Here is a 27,342-nt window from a genome sequence, read left to right as displayed (position 1 = left end):
GGGATCCTGTGCAACTTAAAGAGATGTAAGATCGACAAACATATGAATGCCCAATACTGCATGTGCCACTGCATTCTGGATCAGTTGTATAGGTAGTTCAAACAAAGGGCTAAACAGCAATCTCTGAATACTTGATGTTAGGAATAATGCATAACATTTCACAAAATTATAATTTGACCTTTATTTCATCCCAATCAACAGGCTCTATTTTTCCACTTTTTTCTTGTTTGCTTTGTTTTTCTTGTTTGAGATGGCAATTAGAGAGTTAGCTTTGCCAAAATTTTGATGCAGCTTAGACCGTTACTATTTTCATACACAACTAACTACAGATGATGGACCAACTCTTCTTGTGCAAAAGTCTTTAGTTAACATTATTTGTATAGCATGATCTAAGGGGATTCTGAATATATCATCTTGTACTTTGATTTTGTACTTAAGTTATTGTCTAATTTTGTATAGAACTGCAATTCTTTTCAGAAGGTTTACATGCCTTGAGAAAAGCAGAGCAAGTAAATACCAAATTAAGATTATCTTTCTCATGACCTTTAGAGTTCGAGAGACTAAGGGGATCTCACTTTCTTCCAGTTGTAGGAAAAAACTTCATTATCTGACATCCACCCAGTACTTCTGATATAAACTAAATACAGTTTGCATCTGATTTTGCCTAAGATCAGATGGGAGTCCATTTCCCCAAATTACCTATGTTTCATATCTCTCCTCTTAATTTTAGTCATACAAATGAGAACCTAAAGTTAAAACCCCTATAGCCTCCCAGAAAAATATTTGAAAGGATTATTCATTTTCATTCTAATTTTCTTCAATATACAACAGAAAATGGCCAAATACATCTTCTGAAAGTGGACCCTTTAAGCCAAGGCTTTGAGACTTCCTCTGAAAAATCCTTGGGCATTCCTGACATTTTAGCCAAGTTTTTAAGCAGAGGATAACCCCTCGTGTTTTCCCGTTAATTTGATCAGCAGTATGCACTCAAAAATAAAGTTGTAAATTCTTAGTTGGGCCTCTAATCTAAAATGTCAAAGAGTAATTGCATCTTCTCAACTGGCTTAACAAAATTCATACATCATTTTAAATCAGGGATTGCTTTAATCATGAATAAACCACAGTAGCTAAATTCATACTATATGCCTATCTAACATCAAATAAATTGCATTATTTTATACTATCACATTATTGTGTGAATTCAGTCACACATGTGTTCTGTTCTATGCTAGAGTCTAAGGCAAGGAACTTTAACTTGTTTGAATTAAGGTCTTAGGGTTCATGGGAATTTATTCTTTACAGATTGATTGATTGATTGATTGATTGATAACATTTTTCATGAATTAATATACAAATAAACACTATTTGAAAATATTGAGGGGATGTCAGTATTTTAAGTAAAGATTTATTTTTGAACTCTATGCTTTAAAATTAATAGTTCTTTATTAAAATGTTGTTTTTTATTGCAGATGAACTATCAAACTCTTCAGAAACCAGATTGTCTTTAGAAGATCTCTTCAGAAAAGAGTTTGTAGTTCACAATCCAGATGCCAAATGGATGAGTGGTATGTTGAATATGTTGGACAAGCCCTTTGAATAGAAAATATGAAAAGTGAATTATATTTTACTGATATACATAAAACTAAAGTACATTTAGAGAGTATATTATAAATGTAGAACAATGCTTATTAAATGCTAGACAGATTTAAGCTTTCTTGGATTAAATCTTTATTTAAACTTATTTAGGAAATCAACTGGCCTTATGTTAGTCGTGATTTCTGTGGGTAGCTTCTAAGCAGATCCAAGGCCAAACTCTTGATAGAGATGGTGATAGTGATAATCAGCCTTTTGAGGTAGGTCAAGAAATAGACAAGTATATGTAACAATTTATGTATATTATATTAAAATAAATTAGTATAAAGAGGCATCACACAGATATATTGATATAGATGTTAATTTATGTAAAAATATGTTTGATTTATAAATTTATAAGCCCCAGCATTTGCCTTACTCATTAGCAAAATTAAAGAACCAATCTTACCTTGGAACAACTCACCTGTCCACCTCAATTTACAACCACAACTAAAATTTCCATTGCTAAGCAAGGTAGTTGTTAAGTAAATTTTGCCTCATTTCATGACCTTTCTCGCCACTGATAAGTGAATCACTGCAATTATTAAGTTAGTAGCATGCCTTTCAGCAAATCTGGCTTCCTCATTGACTTTGCTTGTCAGAAGATCCCAAAAGGTGATTACAAAATGACCTCAGGATGTTTCAAACATCATAAATATGAACCAGTTGCCAAGTATCTGAATTTTGATCATGTAGCTATGGGTATGCTGTAATGATTGTTAGCATGAAACACGGTCATAAGTCACTGTTTTCACTGTTGTTGTAGCTTCGAATGGTCACTAAACTATGGTTGTAAGGTGACTACCTATGCTCTCCTCCATTTCCTCTCTCATAATTACTCAGTCCTGCAATGTAACTCTGACCTAAATTTTAATCCCTAAGAGATTACCAGCAGTAATATTTATTCAGTCTCCCTAACCAAACCAATCCTGTCCAAGTAGTTCTCTTCCTCTTTTATTTAAATTATTGTTTTCCCTATATCAGTTCCTTACTTGGCCATCCTCATGTCTAGGGATCAATGCAAAGAGCCTCTCCCTTTGTTCTCTCACTTCAAATATATAGACCAGACATACTAGTTGATATTTAACTCATTTTTATAGGGGGAGAGTAAAAAGTAAGGATTATGGTTTTGTAGATGATAGCTACAAAATACTAATACTATTATCAAGGATCTCCAATTAATTATATTAATTCATTTATCCAAACCTAGAAGTAGCTTCCACCTTCTCTTCATCTCCATGGAAATGTGATACCATTTAAAATAGTTTAAAATATTATTTTACTGGTTTATGGACTTGGTTGTTCCACCCCATTCTTAATCATCTCATAGTTTAGATTTATGCCTGTTTTAAATTATTATTAAAACAGGCATAAATTTGGTCCTATCCCATAGCAATGTTTTAAAACTATCACTGTTGCATTGGTTATTTCATGTTTTGTTTTGATGAGTTACTTTATTGCTATTAAATTGGATTGATTTGTATCTTTGGTTATTTTGCTTGTTTTGTCCCATGCCTTTATGTAAATAATAATAATAGGAAAATATTGAGGGACTATACTATAATTTGAATTAGTGTATCTAGCTACTTTTTGTTTCTAATTTTGGTCAGCTTACTGATATTTGGAAGAATACTTGGAAAGTATGCTTGAAAAATAGACCATGTCCCATAGTTTCTGCTGTGCCATTGTTGGCTCTTCATCTGCCATCCTTCCCTGTTTGGTTTTTGTTACTTTTGGTGCTAATTGAATTAATAACAGAAATTCCTAAAATTGTGTTTCATTCATCATAAGTAATTAATAATTGTGTATCTACCTTTCTGTTTTGATTTCCCCCTCTCCTCCAGTTTCTTGTCATTTTGATGCAGATTTACAACAAATAATATCAGAATAGAACAGGGAATGAATTGCTTTGCCATTCCAAAATGCAAGAAAAAGAAAGTTTTTATCTGGGTCTATCTCTTGGATTATTTCATTGTCAGAGCACTTGCACACAAACAAATTGGAAAATACTTTTGGAAATTATTAAAACTAATTATTAGTGTTTAAGGGAATAAAAAAACTGAATGCATTCACTTGACTAGAAAGTACCTTTAGGAGAGCCAGTACCGTTTGTACAGTTCACTAAATTCTGTAAAAATGGCAATATTTACAAAACATTTTTTGCTAGTGTACTTTTCTATGCCCCAGGGCAAAAAGTAATTTGAGAAAGGAGAATAAATAAAAAAGAGAAGTAATTTACTGAAAAAGGAGCCCCCAAAATGGTTGAGAATAATATTTTGGGAAAGTAGAGAGCATTGAATAAAATGCATAAATCAGAGAAGATGTGCTATGTGAAACAATTCAGTATGTTTCATGTAAACATGTGAAAGGTCATCAAGAGTGTAGATTAAAAAAATGATTGATTACTTAACCTATAACTAGTGATAGGACTGAAAATAAGACCTGTAAAGAAAATAGCAATGGAAACACAGTAATACACTCATTCATTCAATAAGCTATGCTATAATACCAATTTAAACTGAGCCTTGGTGGAGCAGAGGGCTGATGCCTCCTTAAGTAACACCAGCTGCCTGCAATTAGTGCAGGTTCGCATCCCACCAGGCTCAAGGTTGACTCAGCCTTCCATCCTTCCGAGGTAGGTAAAATGAGGACCCAGATTGTTGGGGGCAATTAAGCTGACTTTGTAATAATGCCGCTTGGGGGTGTGTGAAAGCCCTAATAAGCAGGCATATACATAGAATGAAGGCTACTGCTAAGCTTGTAAGCCGCCCTGAGTCTTTGGAGAAGGGCGGGATATAAATGGAATAAAAATAAAAATAAATAAATAAAATAAAAAATAAATTTACAACACTGACATTAAAATCATCAAACATTATTGAATAATATTCATCACCCATTCTGCTAACAATTTCCATATTTCTTTTACTGACTTTTTAGTTACAATGATTGTATATCTCTTTCTTCTCCATTTAGTGATCTTATCGTATCTACAATGAAATAGAAAACACATTGAGATCTTTTAAAAAAATCAGCTTTGATTTTAATGTATTGCATTGTAAGACTTGAATTTATAGTTCTGTTACAAATATGATAGTAATGTTACTTTAATTTGTGGCACACATAAATGGATTTGATTATTCAAACCTGACACTTTTGAAAGGATTCTTTTTATATGCTTTCTTCTTAATTTATGTTGCATTTATTAAAAAAGAAAAATACATGTATTTTATTGTATTCTAAAGCAATAATAATTCACTAGGAATATTTTTAAAGGAATTTATATATGAATAAAAATAAATGGAATGTTTTTCAGTGAAAAGCATTCCAGTTCAAAATACTTAATTTTTTTTGTTCAAAGCACTGATTGTTTTCAGATGTTAGTAAGGATTGTGTATGTAGCCTCAACTTAAGACCATAATTGGGATAGGACCTTCTGTTGCTAAGCAAGGCAGTCTTTAAGTGACTTGTGCCTAATTTTAGTACCCTTTTTTGCATGGTTATTAAGCAAATCACTGTGGTTATTAAGTGAATCACATGGTTGTTAAACAAATCCTGTTTCCCCCATTAACTTTGCTTGTTGGAAGCTGGCTGGGAATCTTGCAATGGCAATCATGTGACCTCAGGGTGCTGCATCCAACATGGATACATGCTGGTTGCCAAGGATCCAAATTGTGATACATGACTCTGGGGCTGGTGCGGTGGTTGCAAGTGCAAGGACCAATCATAAGTTGTTTTTTTCATCATCGTGGTAACTTCACGCTGTCACTAAATGAGTGGTCATAAGTCAAGGACTACCTGTATGTGCTCTGTGTGTGTGTGTGTGTGTGTGTAGAAATCTAGAAATATTATCAACTGTATTCAAACGAGAGAGAGGATTATGAGAAATATGTCTCAGTTTTTAAACACTTAAATTCAGCAACTACTGTAGGTAGAGACTTCTGTTTATATTAATAAACACACACACACACACACACATATATGTGTGTGTGTGTGTTTATTAATATAAACAGAAGTCTCTACCTACAGTATATATATATCCTTAATAAGAGTAAAAATGCAAATCGTGGGTGTGTGCATGTTAGAAAGAAAAAGAATCGAACACCAGGATAGAAATATAAACAAACTGTTTAATATGTAAAACACTCTACTATCATAAACATGTACCATGTTTTGGTACATGTATTGGTACCTGTTTCTGATGGTGTTTTGCATATTAAACAGTTTGTTTATATTTCTATCCTGGTGTTCGATTCTTTTTCTTTCTAACACACACACACACACACACACACACACAAACATAGGGTAAGCTTAAAGAGTACAAAAGAGTTAAGAATAAAGATGCAAAAGGCAAAATGAAAATAGGATACAAAAAAAGGATTGTGACTCATTCCCCCTTCCATTCTTTTCCCCCAATCTCTAACCACTAATTAAATATTTATGATGTTTTTAATATTTAATATTAAACATTGAATTTTTTTTGCTTATATCTATTTAAGTCATTTCACCTGTTGTTTTTAATTAGTCTCTTGACTAATTAGAAGTCAGTGTTTGAATCTGCCTTTCTGGGTATTTTGTAATATAAAAGGGAGCCATTCTTACTTAAATTTGGTTAAACCTCTGTTGTGAGTATATTTTGTCACTTTTGCCATTGCGGCATATTCACCAGTTCAATGTAGGCATATGTATATTTGTGTGTAAGTTAGCGTAAGTATGTATCTGTGTACACACACATATACTCAGACATGTAATATGATATTTTCAGTTATGCTTTTTAGAATTATCCTTAATAAAAATATTTGTAATCTCAGTGTATTTTTTTTAGAATTTCTGAATATTGTGATGTATTTCTCACAAATACCCTTTTTGAGGGTATTTTGTGCATTAATACCACAGGTAACAAAATGTTCCTTTTTTAACTGACATTTCCAAAATTCATTATTATACTATTTATCCATCTTGGAGATACTTGAAGTAATAAATCATCCATTATACATTTTATACCAATTTTCTCTCATATTGTACAATCCCTGAGTTCCGAACGTTCCCTTAGTGAGCGTTCAAAGTTATGCAATAAGCACCCGGGGGCGGAGCCAAGATGGTGGAGAGGCAGCAAAGGCTGTAAAGAGCTCCTCCAAAAGTAAAGGTTTTATTTTATTTTACTTTATTTTTATTTTAACTTTTTAACCTCTTTTAATATTGTATTTTAACCTACCTCTTTTAAACTTTTTAAACCCATTTTTAACCCATTTCAACTTTTTAAACCATAGTTTTAAACTTATTTTTAAACCTGTTTTAACAAACCTGAATGGGGAAAAGAAGGAAGAGACAGCACTCTGCAGCAGAAAGTATATCCAAGCCTTTGAAGCAGCAGAAAATGGAGGATTATATTGCAAACAGACAGTCTGCTCCAGTAAGTAACTCATTCGCAGGCACCTTGTCAGATAAAGTTAATTTATGTGACTCATTGGAATGAGACTTACAGGCCGAAGTGGAGAGCAGACGGCGTGTGGAGTTGTTTTCCTCCCTCTTGGAGAATGGCTCCCCTCCTTGGAATCTGGCAACAGCCTCTTTTACACAGGAGGGAGATGTAGCAAATTTGAAGGGGGAAAATGTGACAGACTTCCTCTCTAGACAATGTTTGCTTACAGCCCAAACTGTAAACTCAATATATAATCTCTTGTCAATTGTCATGGATAAGGTTGATTGTCTGAAAGAGTCTTTTGCAGAGTTTGTTAGGAGCCACCCAAATACTGTGGAAGGACTTGGGAGGATAACCATGGACAGACAGGGAATGGCTAACTCAGAAGGTGAAAGTAGAGAAGGACCTTGTTCTCCTCCCAAAAATTTGAACACCTACAGAGAAAACACTCAATCAGGCAAAGGTCTAAGAGATGACCAATATAACTACAGTCTGCAAACTAACCAGGTTACTTTGCAAATTTATGACAAGAGAGTAAATAGAGGGCGTTGGAGCAATAGAAAAGCTATTAGGCTGTCCCTGAGCCAGCTGCTCCGCTGTGAATCCACTCTGATAGATCTACTACATGTAGAGTGGCTGCCAGCAAGAACACAATGTATGAGAATTCTCCTATCATTCAAGCAGCCCACAATTCCCTCCATGCTCTTCAGAATGAAGCCCTTTCTGAGCTTTCTGCTGAGGATGTGCCAGAGGAAATGTTGATTGACCTATTCAGTGCATTGCCAGAACCTGAGCAAGTTAACATCATTCAAAGATTGGACGACCTAAAAGAGGCACTGACAACAACCCAATCTACAGCAAAGCCTCTATTTAATTTGGATCCACTAAACACGCAACCTTGTGACAAGATATTTAATCAACAATCTGCCTTTACCTCAACAGTAAAAAAAGGTGTTGTCACACAGGCTGAGAGTGGAGTAACTGCACTGACTGACCCAGCCTCTGAGAAACAACTGAAAGACAAAGGGCTTCATCACACAGTGCCCCCTAAGCTGACAAACACTAAGGACATAATCCAGCTTCCATCCTCATTTGATTTAGAAGTTCCCACAACATCTCTCCACAAGATGAACCCTCAGCCATGCCCCTCCAAAAATGGACATAAATCTACATTTATTGACTTAAGCCAGAGTACCTGCTCTTTGGAAAAAAAATCATTCTTGGAGCAAGAGCAGAGGCACACTGGCAACCAAGATATAGAGGAGCAACAACAAGTTCTGCAACCCATGAGGAGAAATATCGAACCTCACAACAACTGTGTTTATATGGGAAGCTTAGATGATATTGACCCAGCTCCATTGTCAAGTTGACATCTGGCATTTCCACCATCTAGCCAATCAACCAAGTCAGACCACGTTGCTTCTGAGAACCCCATACAGTTGATGACCTGGAACATAGCTGGCTGGAAAAGGATGGTTGATAGTGGACTAATGAGCTTTCTTTCTAGATTTGACGTAATAGCCTTTCAAGAAACCTGGCTAACCGAAGTGGATGATCCAGTACAATTGCCAGGCTTTCAGGGATGGGCCTCCCCAGCCCTAAAAACAAAGAACAAAGGGAGACTCTCTGGTGGGCTATGCATTCTTATAAAGAAAGAGTTGCAATGGCAGGGAGAGAAATTATATAACGAAGATAAGTATCCGTACTTTCTAGCTGTCAAATTTGAATATGACCAGTTTGAGTTAATATTGGTAAATGTGTACATTCCTCCAAGCACATCCCAGCACTATAATTTTGAATATTGGATGGGCTTGGAAGTTATCTTAGAAGATTTATCTATATTGTACCCTCAGTCCATAGTGGTATTATTAGGAGATCTGAACGCTAGACTGGGTCCCTCTCTGTATGAGCTTGCCCAGAAGAAGGGAATCCCAGGGGAGTTCTTTGATAACCATCCTCAGTGGCTCTCAAGAGACTGTAAAAGTAATGCCGCTGGCCTGCTCCTAGTCTCCTTAATTTTTAAGGGTAATCTCCAAATTTTGGGAGGTAAGGACAAGAATTATACATACCCTTATACATACCACTCAGCCAATTCAAGTAGTGTACTGGATCTCTTTTGTGTGTCTAGAGATAAGGCTGACCTCTTCTCAGAGGTCACAGTACACCTTAGCGACAATAGCGACCATCAGCCTGTAAGTGTGACATTGCGAGGCTGCTCAGATTTAAGACCATATAACATGGCTGACAGATGGCTCACCAAAAAGGTAGAGGTGACCCAAAATAAAAGGTTAATTTGGGCCAAAGTTGATACTAAGGCAATATTAGAATGCCTTAAAACAGAGAATGCTACTAAGTGGGCTAGAACAATACAGTCATCTACTACTGACTGGATGTCAGCCTTCAATGCATTCTCCAATCTGTGTAATATACTGAAGAAACACCTAACAGCTAAACCTACTACAAAAAGAGCCCAAGTGGGTAGACCTCGCTGGTTTGATCCTGATTGCCAGCGACAGAAAAAGAAATTGAAGGCAGCCATGAGGCTTGCCCAGAGGAATTCTACTGCCCATATACAAGCTATGATGCTGCACACAAGAAGGGAATATAAAAAAAACTATAACATTAAAGAAAAAACGTTTTGCCATTTCAATCTGGTCAGAACTTGAGTTGGCTGCCAGAAGTCATAATTCAGTATTATTTTGGCACTCAGTAGCAGGTATTCTGAAGGAACGGAGATTTGCATTTGACATACCAATCTCTGCTGCAGACTGGGAGAATTATTATCAGTGCTTGTTTGCCCCCACCGAACCGGTAAAGAAATTATTTTTAAGTAGTGATTTGGTAAATCCGAGAACCCTCCCCCCTTGGCCACCAGTTTCAGAAAAGGAGATACAGTCCATCATTAAAAGCTTAAAGAGCAATAAAGCCCCAGGCGAGGATTTTTTACCAGCAGAATTATTTAAGAAATTTCCCAACTGGTGGGGCCCTGTATTAGCAGGTCTTTTTACACACATAAATAACACCTGCCATATACCAGACGGGTGGAAGATGGCAATAGTTGTCCCTATATATAAAAAAGGGAATAAAAAGGATCCTAGTAATTATAGGCCCATCAGCCTGATTGACATTGTAGCAAAAATATATGCTAGGTACCTTTTGAACAGAATTGAAATCTGGGTAGAGGAAAACAACATCCTCACAGAAGAACAAGCAGGTTTTAGACAGAACAGATCTACTATTGATAACTGCTTTGTTTTGAACCATCTAATTGCCAAATATGCCTATAAGAGGAGACCCCTGTTTGCTGCTTTTATAGACCTTACAGCAGCATTTGATATGGTAAATAGAGACGTACTATGGAGTAAATTGACATCTCTTAAAATAGAACCCAGACTTCTGGCTTTGATTAAAGCCCTTTACACAAGTACCTGTTTGAGGGTGCGGTATGGGGTTAATGGGGCCCTGACTAATAGGATTCACACAAATAAAGGGATAAGGCAAGGGTGTATCCTGGCCCCATTATTATTTAATTTATACATCAATGATTTGCCAGGGTTAATGAAGGATGCCATGGTACACATGCCGATGATCCTAAATACTTACTGTAACAGCTTGCTTTATGATGATGATATGATTTTATTATCATACTCACAAGTAGGATTACGTAGGCTATTAAGAAGATTCAGCTCTTATTGCCAGGATAACTCCCTAATTATTAGCAAATCCAAATCGAAAATAATGGTGTTTGGAAGAAACCATCAGAGACATAAGTGGCAATTAGACGGTGAACCAATTGAACAGGTTAATAAAGGTAAAGGTAAAGGTTCCCCCGCACATGTGTGCTAGTCGTTTCCGACTCTAGGGGCCGGTGCTCATCTCCGTTTCAAAGCCGAAGAGCCAGCGCTTGTCCGAGGACATCTCCGTGGTCATGTGGCCGGCACGACTAGACGCCAAAGGCGCACGGAACGCTGTTACCTTCCCACCGGAGTGGTCCCTATTTTTCTACTTGCATTTTTACGTGCTTTCGAACTGCTAGGTTGGCAGAAGCTGGGACGAGCTCACTCTGTTACGCGGCACTCGGGATTCGACCCGCCAAACTGCCGACCTTATGATCGACAGGCTCAGCGTCCTAACCCACTGAGCCACCGCGTCCCTGTGAACAGGTTAATACCTTTGTGTATTTGGGAGTAAATTTTTCCAAGACTGGATCTTGGGCCTGCCATCATCAACGAAGTACATTTAGAGCAAAAGCCCGTTTGAATTTATTGCTCAAACTAAAGAATCATAGTTACCCAGGGTCCCTAGCTCCACTACTCAAAGTTTATAAGGCTAAAGTTACGACAATGCTCTTGTATGGAGCAGAAATTTGGGGTCTTTATTCAACCACAGCTTTAGAACGAACACAGTCCCAGCATCTGAGATGCATTTTGGGTGTAGGTCCAAGAACATCTGCTGCAGCAGTTAGAGCTGAATTGGGAATTCATACAATTCAGGCATTATCTAAAATTAGAGCTTATAACTACTGGTGCAAAGTTAATGAAATGGAGACTGATAGACTCCCCAAATTATGCCTACTAGAGCAAATAAAACTACAATCACAAATCTCCTGGATCACCAAACTAACAAATTTTGTAAGAAGCTGTGGCCTTCCTGTTTCTTGCGTAACAGGAGAACAATCTAAAAAAAGAGTTGCCCAAAGAATTAAGGATATAGAAGCACAAACTGATATAGCTATCCTTAGTAAGGTGGGTAACTTGAAATGGCTGAGTAAATACAAATGTACTTTTCAAGTGGACAGTTATTTGAAGTCACAACTCCCAAAACATCTTAGGGAGATATTTACGAGAGCAAGATTTGAACAGCTTGACACAATGGTCAGATATGGGAGATTTCATGCTATACCGTACAATGAGCGTCTCTGCATTTGCGGAGCAGCAGAGGTAGAGGACCTGGCTCACATCCTATTTGACTGTTGTTTGTATAAGAGGGTGAGAGACAGGTATCTTGGTCTATATACCAAACGAATGACCCATTGGGATCCTCATATCAAAATAACTTACCTTATGTCCGGCCAGAACTTGAAAATAACATCCAATGTAGCACAGTATTTGAACAAAATGATCCAGTTAAGATCTGCATATGTGGGACTGATTGGGGTAGATTGTAAGGGCGACTCCGAAATATAATGTTTCCATATTTTATCTATATCTTAAATTTGCATTTTATTACTATTTTAACTTAAATTGTATTTTAATTCCATTTTAAATTGTATTTTATCAAATTCCATTTCGGATTGCTTTTATCTAGTTTTGGTGACGGTTTGTTGCTGGAACTTTGTACTTTGATATGGCCCAAGGGCTAATCAATAAAAGTTGTTGTTGTTACAATAAGCACCCACAAGTGTTTACAAAAAAGTCCTGAAATTACGAATGTTGCCACACCACGGCAGTCATTCACCCTTACGAACAACTCCAGAGGCACTGAAACATTCATCCTGGCTACTCTCCTGTGCCCTAGGTCTCCCTAGCACTAGGCCTGTGGATACTCACCTTGCAAAGATCTAGAGCAGGGGTAGGCAACCTCGGCTCTTTTATGACTCATGGACTTCAACTCCCAGAATTCCTGAGTCAGCTGACTCAGGAATTCTGGGAGTTGAAGTCCATTAGTCATAAAAGAGCCGAGGTTGCCTACCCCTGATCTAGAGAGTCTTTGCTTCTTGGCTCTTTTGCTGCTTCAGGCCTTCTGTGTGCTCACAGAGAATGAGACCTAAAGTACAGCAAGATCATGTGAGATCAGTGGCACGAGATCTCACGCTACTGATCTCACGTTATCTCACGGTACTTTAGGCCTCTGTTCTCTGCAAACGGAGGCCTGGACAAGATCTGCAGCAAAAGGCTTTGCAAATGGAGGTAAGGGCTGAAACAACAAAGCCTTCCATTTGCAAAGCCTTTTGCCATCTTTGCAAAAAGTCTTTGCTGCCAAGAAGGGACCTCTGGAGACCCACTGCCACCACTCCCTCCTTTTTTAAGGTCACTTTTTCTTCTTCCAAAAAAATATAAATGCATTAACTATGGTATATTTCTACCTTCATAAAGCAATTCTTGCTTTGTCTTTAGTGTTTTTTCTGAATTTGAATGTAATGTAGTAGCATGTGTAATTAATTCTTTCTTGCTATAGTTATCCTTGAAGTTAAAAAGCATTTGTTGGTGGTACTAATAGAGAAATGTAATTTGCAGAAGATTCTAAATATTCAACTAACATTGTCTTATAATTCTTTTCTTCCTTTGTTTCTTTCTATCATAAAACTGTATGAAGTCAATTTGTCAAGACAACTCCTTCTATATTTAATGTCCTGTTACTTAGGGATTCTGTCCATTACATTATCCATGATCAACAGCCTGCTCAGTAATATAATTTAAGGTTAGGAATTAAAAGTGCTTGCTTTCTTTTAGTCTTGTAAGATGAATCTTACTCTTGGTTTTTCCCACTCTACATGAATCTGTTAATTGGTCTTTGCTGTTCTACAAACTTTTGTCTGATATTGTAGTCAGTGCCATTTGAAATAGGAGTTAATCTTAGACAATATATTCAATTTCATTGTTGTAATGAAATCCAAGAAACTTTTAAGTTTTTCCACCTTTAAAAATATTCTATTTCTTTCCATAATTTATTATAACTGTTTGGAAATATGTCTTTGTTAAATCCTGTCAAATATAGTCTTAAATGTTTTACTAGATCTTTTGTTACCTCACAGTCAGTCTCTTTCATTCACAAGCATTAGCTTATTTTGAGTATGGTGTTAACCCTTAATATGATGTCATATATGACACAGGTCACTTGCAAAATCTAATATGCAGTGCATGCTGTGTTATGTGTCCATTGGCTTTTGTCTTATATCAGTAAGAACAAAGGAGGTATGCCTTAGTTCTTAATGAATGAGTATTTATGTTATAATGTTATAATCAGAACATAGCAATCTGGGAAATGATTTTTGGAATTGATGATATAAACTGTTTGCTCTTGTTCACCTCACATACTTAACTATGTGAGCATGGCGTTAACATAACATGGATACGTGGCTAAGCATAGTAAGTAGGGGCTAAAAACTAGGAAATCTCTGGGGCTAAATTAACTCTTCAAAGTCTGCCACATCCTCTGATCAAGGACATAAAGTTTGTAGTCAATAAGATAGATTCCTAGGGAATTCCCTGTCTGTCTTTTCTCTTTATATTCCTCTTTCCCATGAGTACATGGAGAAGGGTAGAACATGAGAAGAATGAAGCAGGTGAGCCCACTATGCTTGCAGCACTGTACCTGATTGAACACTGACTGAAACTGGAGGGCTGAGAGGGAAGAGTATTGCTGTCATCTTCAAATATTCCATTGCCAATGTGACAAAACCTTTCTGCTTTCATTCTACTTTTTGAAGCATACATCTAATGATGATGATTATGATGATGATGTTGAGAGAGAGCGAGAGAGCGCACAGGGTTTTTATGAACCCATGTACACAATTACCACAGGGAGGGCAATCTCAATGTCTCATAAATGGAAAGATACATTATATGAAGATGTAAGAATGAGTCTTTTTGATTGTGGTCACTTTGCTTTGAAAAAAGTTCTTGCCCTGAAAATCAAGTATATTAACTATCTTTTGACTGTAGATACAGACCTGCCATTTTGTACTCACTCACCTCTGGCAGGATCTACAGCCTTTTATCTCGTAAATGATTGTCTACTAGCATTATTTTTTAATTAGACTATGTTTTTATTTTCCCCCAATTTATTATCTTGATTTATTATATTTTATTATATTTTTTAATATTTTATCACTACCATCTGGACAGGAGACAGACTGTAAAACTTAAATGAAATAAAAATAGTGCTGTCTTCAATAGGACCAGCATTAATTTTCCTGTAATCCCTTTAAACTTTTGTTTTGAGTGGGATGGGAGTTTTGAATAAGGAAACATCAGCCTGCTTTATGGTGATGCTAGGATAAGATGCTGGTTCTCCTTTGAGCAGGACATCTGCATTCTTTGCAAGTGAAATGTAACAGTAAATATTTACCCGGGAGCAAAAGTGAATTTAATAAGCAGTGTTGTGGGACAACAGTCATTGCAAGGTTAATAAGAAATAAAAAATATAGAACTTATTTACAAATAATTGTAAATTTAGTTTTCGATATTGATATTTTTTCTTTTGATTTAACAATGTAAGCATTTTTATTTAAAACTAAATAACTAAACAACTTCTGCTTTAAGTTACATTTAAAATTAAATTAGCAACAACTTCTGTTATAAGAAGAATATTCAGTTAATATCCATGCATGCCAATTCCCAGTCAAGAAAGCAAAATATAGGGATATTGCAGGCAGCTATAGTATGTGTAGTTTGGATCACTTTCCTCAATAAATCAATGGACAAGTATAATATTTTGGGCTTGTTTGTTTAATTGAGTTCTTTTTATCTAGTTTTATAGCTTTTGTGGAGAATTACATTTTATGCCATATTTTATGCAGAAATATTGATCATTCAAAAAGGTTCATAAATCTTTAAAACCCATTAGATAGACAGAAATATATATATATAGAGGCAGACAGACAGAGAGAGAGATGTGTGTATGTGTAAAATATACATATAAACATCTATATGATATGTATAAAGATATATCATACGGACATATATATTGAAATAGTTGTTTATATAAATGATAATGGAAGAATCATCTAGATGAATATAAACATAATATATTCTATTATACATGTGAAATATCCATTCTTAATAATATTGCATGATAATTAATAACAGTAGTATTTTAACTATATCCCAGGCATTATTATCCCAAGCAATGTCTAAAAGAACTTTAGATTGAAACAGTCTTAATTTTTATCCAATGTTCCTGCGGCTTGCAGGTGTTGTTGCCTAATATTCTAAATAAGCAATATTGAAAGCCTGGCGCTGCATACTCAGTCTCCAGAGAGCAAGTTAATGGGCTATCTGGATTGTGGTCTGTAACTTTTTATGCTTTAATTAAATTCCATCAGATCATCCCATATTCACTAATGTGATTCTGGAAAGAGACATAGATATATGTCAGATCGTTGAAAATGTTAAATGAGGATGCATATATTTTTAGTAGTATTGATTTTTAAACATTTAATAAAAAGTGAAAATTTAAAATGCTGTCACTAAGTGATACAAAATGTTTGAAATTAAGGCCACAATAAAGATTAAGGATGGAATATCCAGGTAAGTGGAAATAGACATTACTCAGCTTTGCACTGAATAATGAGCTATTAAAATGGTTATCAGAAGACTTAAACTTATAAAAGCGCTAGTCTATTAAAAGAGTGCAGAGAATTTCATTTTCAGAAATGATAGCATATTACAACCATTGCTTTGGAAAACTGATATATAATGGATCCAATACTTTACCTGGAAACCAAATGGCATGTAAGTGGTGTTATCATCACACAAAAGCCACCCTTACATTTTTCACCCTAGCATCTGATGCTAGTATGTATCATTACAGTATTTGCATGATAATATTGCATCATGTTTCATCAATTACCTGCTCTTATTCTTTTCACAAGACCAGGGGTAGGCAACCTTGGCTCTTTTATGACTCATGGACTTCAACTCCCAAAATTCCTGAGCCAGCCAGGCTGAGGGAAAAGGGAGAGGTTTCCAAGCTGAGCCATGCTGGCTCAGGAATTCTGGGAGTTGAAGTCCACGAGTCATAAAAGAGCCAAGGTTGCCTACCCTTGCAGAAGACCATGCCTGAATTCCACTGGTTCTTAGCCAGTTGTTCAAATGCCTGGTCTGTTTCGGTGTTATTGAAATTAATTTGAGAGATTACCAGAAGGCAAGACAAAAAAACAATGGATGGAAACTAATCAAGGAGAAAAGCAACCTAGAACTAAGGAGAAATTTCTTAACAGTGAGGACAATTGATCAGTGGAACAACTTGCATTTGGAAGTTCTAGGTACCCTATCACTGGAGGCTTTTAAGAAGAGCCCGGACAGCCATTTGTCTGAAATGGTATAGGGTCTCCTGCTCAAGCAGGTGGTTGACTAGAAGACCTCAAGGCCCTTCCAACTCTGATATTTTATGTTCTATGAGAGTATGAACTCTTCATTTTGAAATTAATATCCTATAATACAAGTGCCTTTGAATTTATTTGCCAATGATTTATTTGCAAATATATCTAGGCTACCTCTACTAATGTGTTTAGATGCCTTTAAATATACTCAATAAAAATTCATAAAACCAAACCTAATTTCTGTTATTAAATTTTAATGCCACCCCTCTCCCTTACCATATTGTCAGAAAAGCGGTGAGATGACTGTGCATGGCAGAGCGCACACTCCGCACGGGGAGGGCATGAGGAGAGGAGTAGAGCGCCAAAATTCAAACAGCTGTCAATGAGCACGATGGAAACAACAACAGAACAATTGATTATGGGAGGGTGGGAGCCAAATAGACCTGTAACGTGCTCATTAGCTAAACTGTTGGCTTAACAGAGACTATAAGAACATGTCTCCCAATCCTGGCTTACACTCTGATGACATCAGCAGGTGCTGACGAAAGCTCAGTTTATATATATGGCTGACTGATGAGAACAAATAAGTTTGAAATGATCATATCTGTCTCCCTTTATTCTTTGTTAGCAAGCCAAAAAATTTACACACACACACACATATATTGCTCAAAAAAATAAAGGGAACACTTAAACAACACAATGTACTGTATTTAATAGTAGGATGACTTGTGTTCCCTTTTTTTGAGCAATACACACACACACACACACACACACACACACACACACAGAAAACTAAGATTAAGAAAACCAAGATCATGGCATCTGGCCCTCTCAATTCCTGGCAAATAAATGGGAAAGAAATGTAGTGATAGATTTTAGTTTCCTGGACTCCAAGATCACCGTAGATGGGGACTGCAGCCAAGAAATTAAAAGACGCTTCCTCCTGGGGAGGAAAGCTATAGCAAATCTAGACAGCATACTAAAAAGCAGAGACATCACCCTGCCAACAACAGTGCATATAGTCAAGGCCATGGTTTTCCCAGTTGCAATGTATGGCTGTGAAAGTTGGACCATAAGAAAGGCTGACCATAAGAATTGAGGCCTTTGAACTATGGTGCTGGAGAAGACTCATGCCTGACTACTCCTTAGAAGGCCAGATCCTGAAGTTGAAACTCAAATACTTTGGCCACCTAATGAGAAGGAAGGACTCACTGGAGAAGAGCCTAATGCTGGGAAAGATTGAGGGCAAGAGAAGAAGGGGACGACAGAGAATGAGGTGGCTGGAGAGGACAGGTAGGCCTGGAGGAACGTTGTTCATGGGGTCACGATGGGTCGGACATGACCTCGCAACTAACAACAATCTAACAAACTAACAACAGTCAGTGCACTGCTAGATTTAACTTGCAAGAAATTGAAGTATGGTGCCAAATCAAACATGAGCACTTGAGCATAACATGGAAAATTATGCTGTGGAAGTGAAGTATAAAACTTGCCCTGAGGTCACTTTGACAGTGAGGGCAGATTAATAGAAAGCAACATCACCATTTTTCCCTTTTTGTAGAAGCGTTTAGAGGTAACATTGAAAAAGGAATGGATGAATTGTTAACTAAATCAAATGGTTTGGTTTTGGTATTGTCCTCCCACTTGGCCAAGATTCTTTTTTTTTTATTTGTATCCACATGTTATTTTTATTTTCTTAAAAAAAATGTAACCACCCCAAGTCATTGGAGTCAGACCACCACTAAAGATTAACAAACAAGCAAATAAAGAAACATCAACTTAGTTCTGGGAAAGAAGAGGCAGTGCTTTTTTTGTAAAAGAAAAAGGTGCCGGAACTCACACGTGTCATGCAACCCGCCTTGCCTACCCTACAAGGTTCTATCCAAAAAAGGTGCCGGAACTCCGTTCTGAGCGTTCTATGAGAAAAAAAGCCCTGAGAAGAAGTGTTAAGATATTTAAATTAGGTAACTGTAGCAGTGGGGTTGTGCAGTGAGCCGGAACACATGGTTGTGGTTGTTTGGTACCAGAGTGCTGGCTCCTGCTCAACCGGCAGTTGGTTCCATAGCGCCGGAGCGCCCACAGAGAAGGCCCTCCCCCTGGGGGCCACCAGTCGACATTCCCTGACCGGAGGCACCCTGAGGAGGCCCTCTCTGTGGGCACGCACAGGGCGGAGGGGAGTTGACGCCGGCAGCAGGTGGTCCTCGAGGTACCCCGGACCCATGCCATGTAAGGACTTGAAGATCATAACCAAAACCTTGAACCTCACCCGGAAGACAACTGGTAACCAATGTAGCTCACGGAGCAAAGGTGTAACATGGGAGTACCGGGAAACTCCCAAGACAACTCTCGCGGCCGCATTCTGTACCAGTTGGAGCCTCCGAGTGGTCTTCAAGGGAAGCCCCATGTAAGTGGTCTTCAAGGGAAGCCCCATGTAAGACCACCTCCGAGTGGTCTTCAAGGGAAGCCCCTCTGTGTGCCCTGTGTGCTCTGTGATTTACCTCGTGATGCTCCTGTTTGCATATCTAGTTTACTATATATATAGTTGTGAAATATATTTATTTATGCAAAACTACTACAAGTTTGTGTCAGCATCTCTGACTCCATTTGTTGCACAGTTCACTGACAAGAGAGGTTGGGTAGGAAACTTAAAAACCTAGTGGTTAAACACACTGAGCTTGTCAGCTGGAGAGCTGACAGCCCGGGTTTGAGACTTGAGCTCTGCGCAATGGGGTGAGCTCCCATTCTTGTCTCAGCTCCTGCCTACCTAGCAGTTCAAAAGCATCACTTCATTTGGAAGGTAACAGTGTTCTGTGTGCCTTTGGCATATAACCATGCTGACCCCATGACTAGAGAAGAGTCTTTGGATAATGCTGGCTGTCTCGGCCAAGAAACAGAGATGAGCCCTGTGCCCTAGAATTGGACATGACTGACAGAGAAACCTTTACCTTTTTATTCTCTTTAGTTAAGAGGGGGCAGAAGAAAGCCTTTTAAGGAAGCTTTCAAGACTCAATTTTTCTGTTCAGAACAACAGAGTTCCAATAGTCTTTGTGGTGTCTGTTTCCTGGTCTGGCCTTTCTCAAAGATCTGATGTATCCAGAAGCAGCTTGTTCTGACAGCAGAACAACCAGACAGGGTAAGCCATAAAAGAAGATAATGTAGGAAATTGAATTGTGGCTTCCCTCTAGAAAAAGTTGGTGTAATTTGCCTTATGATATAAAACCCATATAGTGCATTGTTGGAAATTTACTATGGAAAAGATTGGCTGAAATATACGGGAAGCTACTCTATTTTAAATAATAGATTTTATGCATAAGCTATACTTTTCGTTTTTTGCAGTAGTTTTTCCAGATGCAGCTTATAAATTTGTCTACCTTTTTTGTTGGTCATTTTTCATCTTTCCAAAACAGATTAGGGAATCCTCTCCCCTACCTCCACTGTTATCTTAATATGTAAAATGAAGGGATGATTGGGTTGTTTTAAATAACTATGTGTGAAGGACTTCAGACATTTGATATTTGCCTCCCCTCACACCAAACAACAACCTCAAACATAATCATTTTATAAGTGAACAGGGAAATGTTTTATAGCCTTATAAATTGTTGCTTATATTCTAAAAAAGTTGCCCATAAGCAGTGCTGTAAAAAATAAAATTATAATGCATTTTTTTCCTTTTATTGAGTGGGAGTTACAGTTTTGTTGGCTCACTCTGCAATAAACACTTTAGAATTGCATCTGCCATCCAGTGAATAGATTCATAATCATAATCAACTTCACTGAAATGACATTGAGAAGTATATATAAAAATCAATTAAAATGTTTCCCTGTCACATACTTTTTCATCATTATAACTTGGTCCATTAGTGTGAGAAAGTGGCAAGAAGGAGACAAGCAACAGAGAGAAAGCAGAACTATTTAACTTGGTTTTTTTTTTGCATCTGTCTTTACACAAAGGGAAAAAAAACACAGCCCAACTATCAAAAACAGTATCATAAAAAACAGTTTAGAAACACAAGTTAAGATAGGCAAGAAAATGGTAAGTGAGCACCTGTCCAGCCTAGACGAGTTCAAATCACCAGGACCAGATGGATTATACCCTAAGGTTCTCAAGGAACTGGCAGACGTGATCTCAGAACCACTGAACTATCTTTTTCAAAGATCCTGAAGCACTGGGGAACTACCAGAAGACTGGAAAAGAGCTGGTGTAGTTCCCATCTTCAAAAAAGGGAAAAAACTGGATCCAGGAAATTACAGACCTATCAGCCTGACCTCAATACCTGGGAAGATTCTGGAAAAGATAATCAAACAGTGAATCAGTGAACACCTGGAGGCAAACAAAGTCATTACTAAAAGCCAATACAGGCTTGTCTAAAACAGATCATGCCAGACAAATCTTATTGCATTCTTTGACCAAGTGACAAAATTAGTGGATCAGAGGACAGTTGTGGATATAATTTAGTTAGACTTCACTAAGGCATTTGATAAAGTAGACCACAACTTATGACTTGATAAGATAGAAAAATGTGGGTTAGACAGCATCACCACCAGATGGATTCGTAGCTGGCTGACTGGCCGTACTCAGTGTGTGGTCCTCAATGGAACTGCATCTACATGGAGGGAAGTATGTAGTGGGGTGCCCCAGGGCTCTGTTCTGGGCTCAGTGCTCTTCAACATCTTCATCAATGATTTGGATCAGGGAATCGATGGGGAAGTCATCAAATTTGCAGATGACACCAAGCTGGCAGGAATAGCCAACACTCCAGAAGACAGGCTTAAGATAAAGGAGGATCTGGACAGACTTGAACACTGGATGCTATCTAACAAAATGAAATTCAATGGTGAAAAAGGTAAGGTTCTACATTTAGGCAAGAAAAAAACAAATGTAAAGGTATAATATAGGGAGTACTACTATTGCTCAATAGTAGTAACTGTGAGAGGGATCTCGGAGTCCTAGTGGACAATCACTTAAATATGAGACAGCAGTGTGCTGCAGCTGCCAAAAAAGCCAACACAGTGCTAGGCTGCATTAACAGAGGGACAGAATCAAGATCACGTGAATTGTTAATACCACTTTACAATGCCTTGGTAAGGCCACACGTGGAATACTGCATCCAGTTTTGGTCACCATGATATAAAAAAGATGTTGAGATTCTATAAAGAGTACAGAGAACAGCAACAAAGATGATTAGGGGAGTGAAGGCTAAAACATATAAGGAATGGTTGTTGGAATTGGTTATGTCTAGTTTAATGAAGAGAAGGACGAGGGGTGACATGATAGCCGTGTTCCAAAATCTCAGGGGTTGCCACAAGGAAGAGGGAGTCAATGTATTCTCCAAAGCACTGAAGGCAGGACAAGAAGCAACGGATGGAAACTAACCAAATAAAAAAGCAACCTAGAACTAAGGAGAAACTTCCTGACAGACAGAATCAGTGGAACAACCTGCCTCCAGAAGCTGTGAATGCTCCAACACTGGAAGTTTTTAAGAAGTGACTGGACAGCCATTTGTCTGAAATGGTATAGAGTTTCCTGCCTGAGCAGGGGGTTGGACTAAACGATCTCCAAGATCCCTTTCAACTTTATCATCATCATCATCATCTTCATCATCATCATTTCTGCTGCTTCTATTCCCACACACACACATTTTGGAATTTTGGAATATGAATTTTACTAATGTTTGACATAAACATTATGCCCCAATCTAATTAAATCCATAATCCCATGTATTTTTGAAGGAGAAAATATATATGTTGTATAACCATTATCCAGAAGTCACAATTAGATTGCTAAATCCAGAGGAAAAAAGGGCAAAAGCTAAAATGCATTATTAGCTGAATAGAGATATAGATATAAATATAGATAGTCCATGCACTATAGGCATGGTATTTTGTGTGTTTGTGAGAGGGAACAGAGAAGTTCTTTTACAGAAATGCTTACCTGTCCTTTTCCAATTGGATTGTATTGTGTTGGATTATTCCAGAGAAATCTGCATCACCTCTGGCTATTTCCAGATGCAGTCCTCTGGATCTAAATTTAGTAGTCGCAGTCTATATACTGTTATTAGCTGTGTCCTACATTTGATGTAAATAGAAAGGAGATTGCTGAAATCATGAAGACAAGTATGATTTTTTTTTTAAAAAAATACAGAATTGATTAGTTGAGCTTGTAGAAATACAATAGAATAGAACAAATCAAAATGAACAAAGGAACTAAGAATATTTTGGCAGGAATGATGAATCTCTGGAAAAAAATGATTTTGGCTGTGGTATAGTCAGCAAGCAGACTGTCATAGGGCATCGAGATGGGAAATCAGCAAGTAGGACCTCAGTCAGAAATTCAGGGCAAGCAGCCACCTAAACAGGTGCACAAGCTTTAGGCCAAAATTGATAAAGGGTTTGAGTGTTCTCTTCACAATGGGAATCAGATGGGATAATGGAAATCATAGAAGACAACACTCACAGACAAAAACTGAAAGTCAGGAATGAAGTAGCCAGTCAGAATTCACGTAGTCAAAATATCCACAATTGCTATGGCACAACGCAAGCTATAATAACTGAAAATGAAAAGAATAATTTGTGTTATGTCTCATTTTGAATATGTGCTAAAAAGCTTCTAAGCTCATGGAGAGAAATCGTACATTCTGTTCCAATATCTAAATCACTAGCTTTTGATTTTCCAAGAATTTGATTTTTCACATTCTTTTTCAATGATTTCAAATTAACAATGCAAACTAGAGGAAAAGATGGATAAATGTCCATATATATTTTTACACAAATAGTTATACTAGCCATAAATAAATTGGCTAGAATTAATTTCTTGAACGTCCAAAAGCAATATCCATGTATGTTCAGAAATAGTCAAGAATTAGATTAAAAGTAAGAGATGCTTAATAATTAAAACTGGAAATTAAACTCCTTTGAATATGGATATAACCCAGTGCTGCTTTAATAACATTGTCTTTCCTTCAGACAATGTACATTTAACATGAATAAAGAAGAGAAGATCTTATATTGTATATTTCTCACACAAATTCCTCTTATCTACATCATAATGAATGTATGAATACCTATAGTCAGTGGATATCATTGGCCTGATGTCAGCAGGAGTAGATAGAGTTTATTAGGGCTTAGTAACATGTGGGCCATAGACATTCTGCCAAGTGATTTGGAAGCGTTTAGTCAAATTCTTTCTTCTATCAGTTTAAGCTGACCCTGGTATCATATACTATATTGAGGTTTGGTCTTGTAAATAAGTACAATAAGGTTAAATCTGGGGAGCATTCAGTTCTTTGTTTATTGATGTAGCATATCTTCTCCAAATTTTTACACCAAAAGTGCATTCAGTAGCTTTAACAAATGACTACTACAGATGCGAAAGTAACTCCTAGTTTTTAGCTATCTCTTCAACACTGGAAGAATAATTTTGATACAGATGGTCCTTGACTTGAAATTAATCATTTAACGATCATTCAAAGTTACAACAGCACTGAAAAAACTTATGACCAATTCTCACACTTAGGACCATTGAGGATTCCCACAGTCACATGATCAAACTTTGGATGTTTGGCAACCGGCATGCATTTTCTATGGTTGTAACATCCCAAGGTCCTAGGATTGTCATTTGCAACCTTCCAAGAGAGCGTCTGACCAATAAAGTCAATAGGGCAAGGTAGATTCACTTAACAATCAAATGATTCACTTAACAACTGTAGTGATTTGCTTTACAACCACAGCAAAAAGGTCTTAAAATAGGGCACAGCTCACTTCACAACTGCTTTGCTTAACAGAAATTTGGGTTCAGTCGTCTTTGTAAAACAAGCAATATACATATACATACACACACACACACACACACACACACACACACACACACAAACACACTGGAAATCAAGTTCCAGCATTTATAATCTCTCACCATAGATCTTGCACTGAAGCTGAGGTGAATCTACCTGATTTCTATCATTTCAGCCAATTTACTTCCTCTATGGGATTACTAAGATCAGTAACCCAAGCTTCCTTTAAGCCATGGGTGTCAAACTCGTCACATGATGTGTCACGCCATATCACAACTCTTTTTGCATTGCTAGCAAAGGAGTGGGTGCAGCTTCTATGATGAAACTGGCCTGTGGGCCAGCAGTTTAACACCCCTGCTTTAAGCCATATTGGGGATCTTCTATTTTTAATTGCATTAATAACCTATATGTTTTTGACATGGTTTCTTCTGGTTGTTCCAAATAGTGAAATATTAAATAGTATATGGAAACTGGTATAGGACTGTATTGTTGCAGTTCTAATATTTGTGTAGTATTGTGCATAAGAAAGTTGAGTTAATACCAACAGTCATGTAATTTATCACCTATTCACATTTTTATCTAATCTTTATTGAGATTTTTTATTACAATAAAAATCTTTTAGTCGACATTATATTCTTTCAAAAATTTCTAGTGAAATTGTACTGATTATTCTGATGTCTATATGTTATTAAAGGAGTTAAATGAGAAATACCCCTTATCAAAGTTATATATTTACTCTTCCAAATTTGAAGCATTGTTTTAGTTAAAATATGTTCCATTTGCTTTATTCTAAAAAAAATATTTTGGATTAAAAACATTGACTTATAAAATGTTTTGGCTAATATAATCTCAATATATATAAGATATTGTCAAATTGGGCAAGCCCCTGCCTTCCTGTTTCTGAGGTCAATATAAAAGTCTTTTATTTATTCTCAATTGTTTGTTATTTGTTACTCACGGTTTCCTGATTTCTAGCCTGGAGCCTTAATCACTAGACCAAACTGGCTCTTGCTTGTAACTTTAGGCATACATAACTTTTAATATTATTTTTGCATTAATGTAATTCTCCCATTCTCCCTTCCCCCTTTGAAAAATTACTCTCCTTCCACCTCATCTCCCACCCTGTGCCATACCTCCCTAGCTAATCTCCCTACCCTTCAATCTCACTTAGACCAATAGTGAAAGAATCACAGACCATCCTTTAAGAATCCTTTTTATGCTTGCTCTGTGTGTTTCTCTCTGTGTCTCTCTCTCTCTCTGTGTGTGTGTGTGTGTGTGTGTGTGTGTGTGTGTGTGAGAGAGAGAGAGAGAGAGAGAGAGAGAGAGAGAGAGAGAGAGAGAGAGAGGGGTAATAAACTCCAAAATTTAATTTCTATAACTCTTTAGCTATGACCTAACAACAAAGACGGTAGTGGGATTTAGATAGAGAATTAGAGGTTTACTTTGTGACCCCTCTTTGCCGCTCTGCCTACTCTTTATCTAAGAGTGCGAATCTCAGGTGTCTTCATTTTTTTCCAGGCAAACACACACAGAACACTTAATGCTTGATTCTCCTTGTAGAATTCAGCTAGCTAAATACTAGGCTTTGTTTATTACTATAAACAAGTATCCTTTCTTTTATACTTTTAAAACCTGCTTCATTAATCATTACTCAGGTCAGATTCCTCTGACACAGAATGCTCCATCAATATTTATATTTTCTTCACAACACAGAGCTTGTGTTGAAAGCTATAAATTTTCAAATGGCAGGCTTTAACCCACTTAGGAACTGTGCTGGAAAAAAAATATCCCATCTTCCAAAACTTCCAATTGAACAAAGACTACTTTTGATAAACTTACAGATACCAAAATGGCATCCGTTTTATTACTGTTTGCTATCCAAACAACCTCCAAAACAAAAATAATCCACTATGGTATAATTGAGGTCAGCACCACCAAGATCAAAGTCACCAAAAGCTATCCCCCATCCTAATTCATCCCATATTTCAACTGTCTCTAAATTTGTAAAAAGGGATTAATATAAGATTTACAGTTTTGTGATAATTCAAAACACATGAACAACTACAGGGAATTCATTAACAACTCAAAAGCTGCCAAGGGCTAAAATAATTATTTTAACTCCCATTACAGACTTGGTTTCACTTACCATGAATCACAGTGCCCTGCATGATTTAGCTTAGCTTGTTGTAAAAATGGAGTTAAAGAAGTTCAAAATGGATATAGTGTAAGATTAGAGTGCATGGTTCTGATTTTAGAAAGACTTAGAGACAGAGACTGCCCAAGAGACTTTGTTTAATTCTGAATAGGTCCTAATCTCAAATTCTGCAAGCACTAGTGATCTGTATGACTGATTGTTGTTGTTATGTTTCATTACACAGTCAGCCAAATGTTTAGATTGGATTTGGCATTTTTATCCACCAATGGAGTCCTTCCCAATTATTATTAATTAAATTGATTAT

At 37.0% G+C, this 27,342-nt stretch overlaps 1 protein-coding gene across 5 annotated transcripts in view; it reads left to right on the top strand.

The window, feature by feature from the left end:
- The window catches only part of DPP10 (dipeptidyl peptidase like 10), a 382,740-nt gene that overhangs the window by 169,140 nt on the left and 186,258 nt on the right, over positions 1-27,342 (top strand). For all 5 annotated transcript variants that reach the window (XR_014493003.1, XM_083366998.1, XM_083366996.1 and 2 more), the window contains exon 3: positions 1,470-1,565. Coding sequence is in view for 4 of the 5 variants with exons in the window: in XM_083366998.1 (XP_083223124.1) it covers positions 1,470-1,565 (96 nt within the window). In the remaining variant the exon portion in view is untranslated. The remainder of the gene's footprint in view (positions 1-1,469; positions 1,566-27,342) is intronic.

The sequence above is a fragment of the Vipera ursinii genome (assembly GCF_947247035.1).
Source record: "Vipera ursinii genome assembly, chromosome: 1".
In the NCBI taxonomy this organism is placed as follows: domain Eukaryota; kingdom Metazoa; phylum Chordata; class Lepidosauria; order Squamata; family Viperidae; genus Vipera; species Vipera ursinii.
The sequence above is the reverse complement of the archived record's forward strand: the minus strand, read 5'-3'. Positions and strand labels throughout refer to the sequence as shown.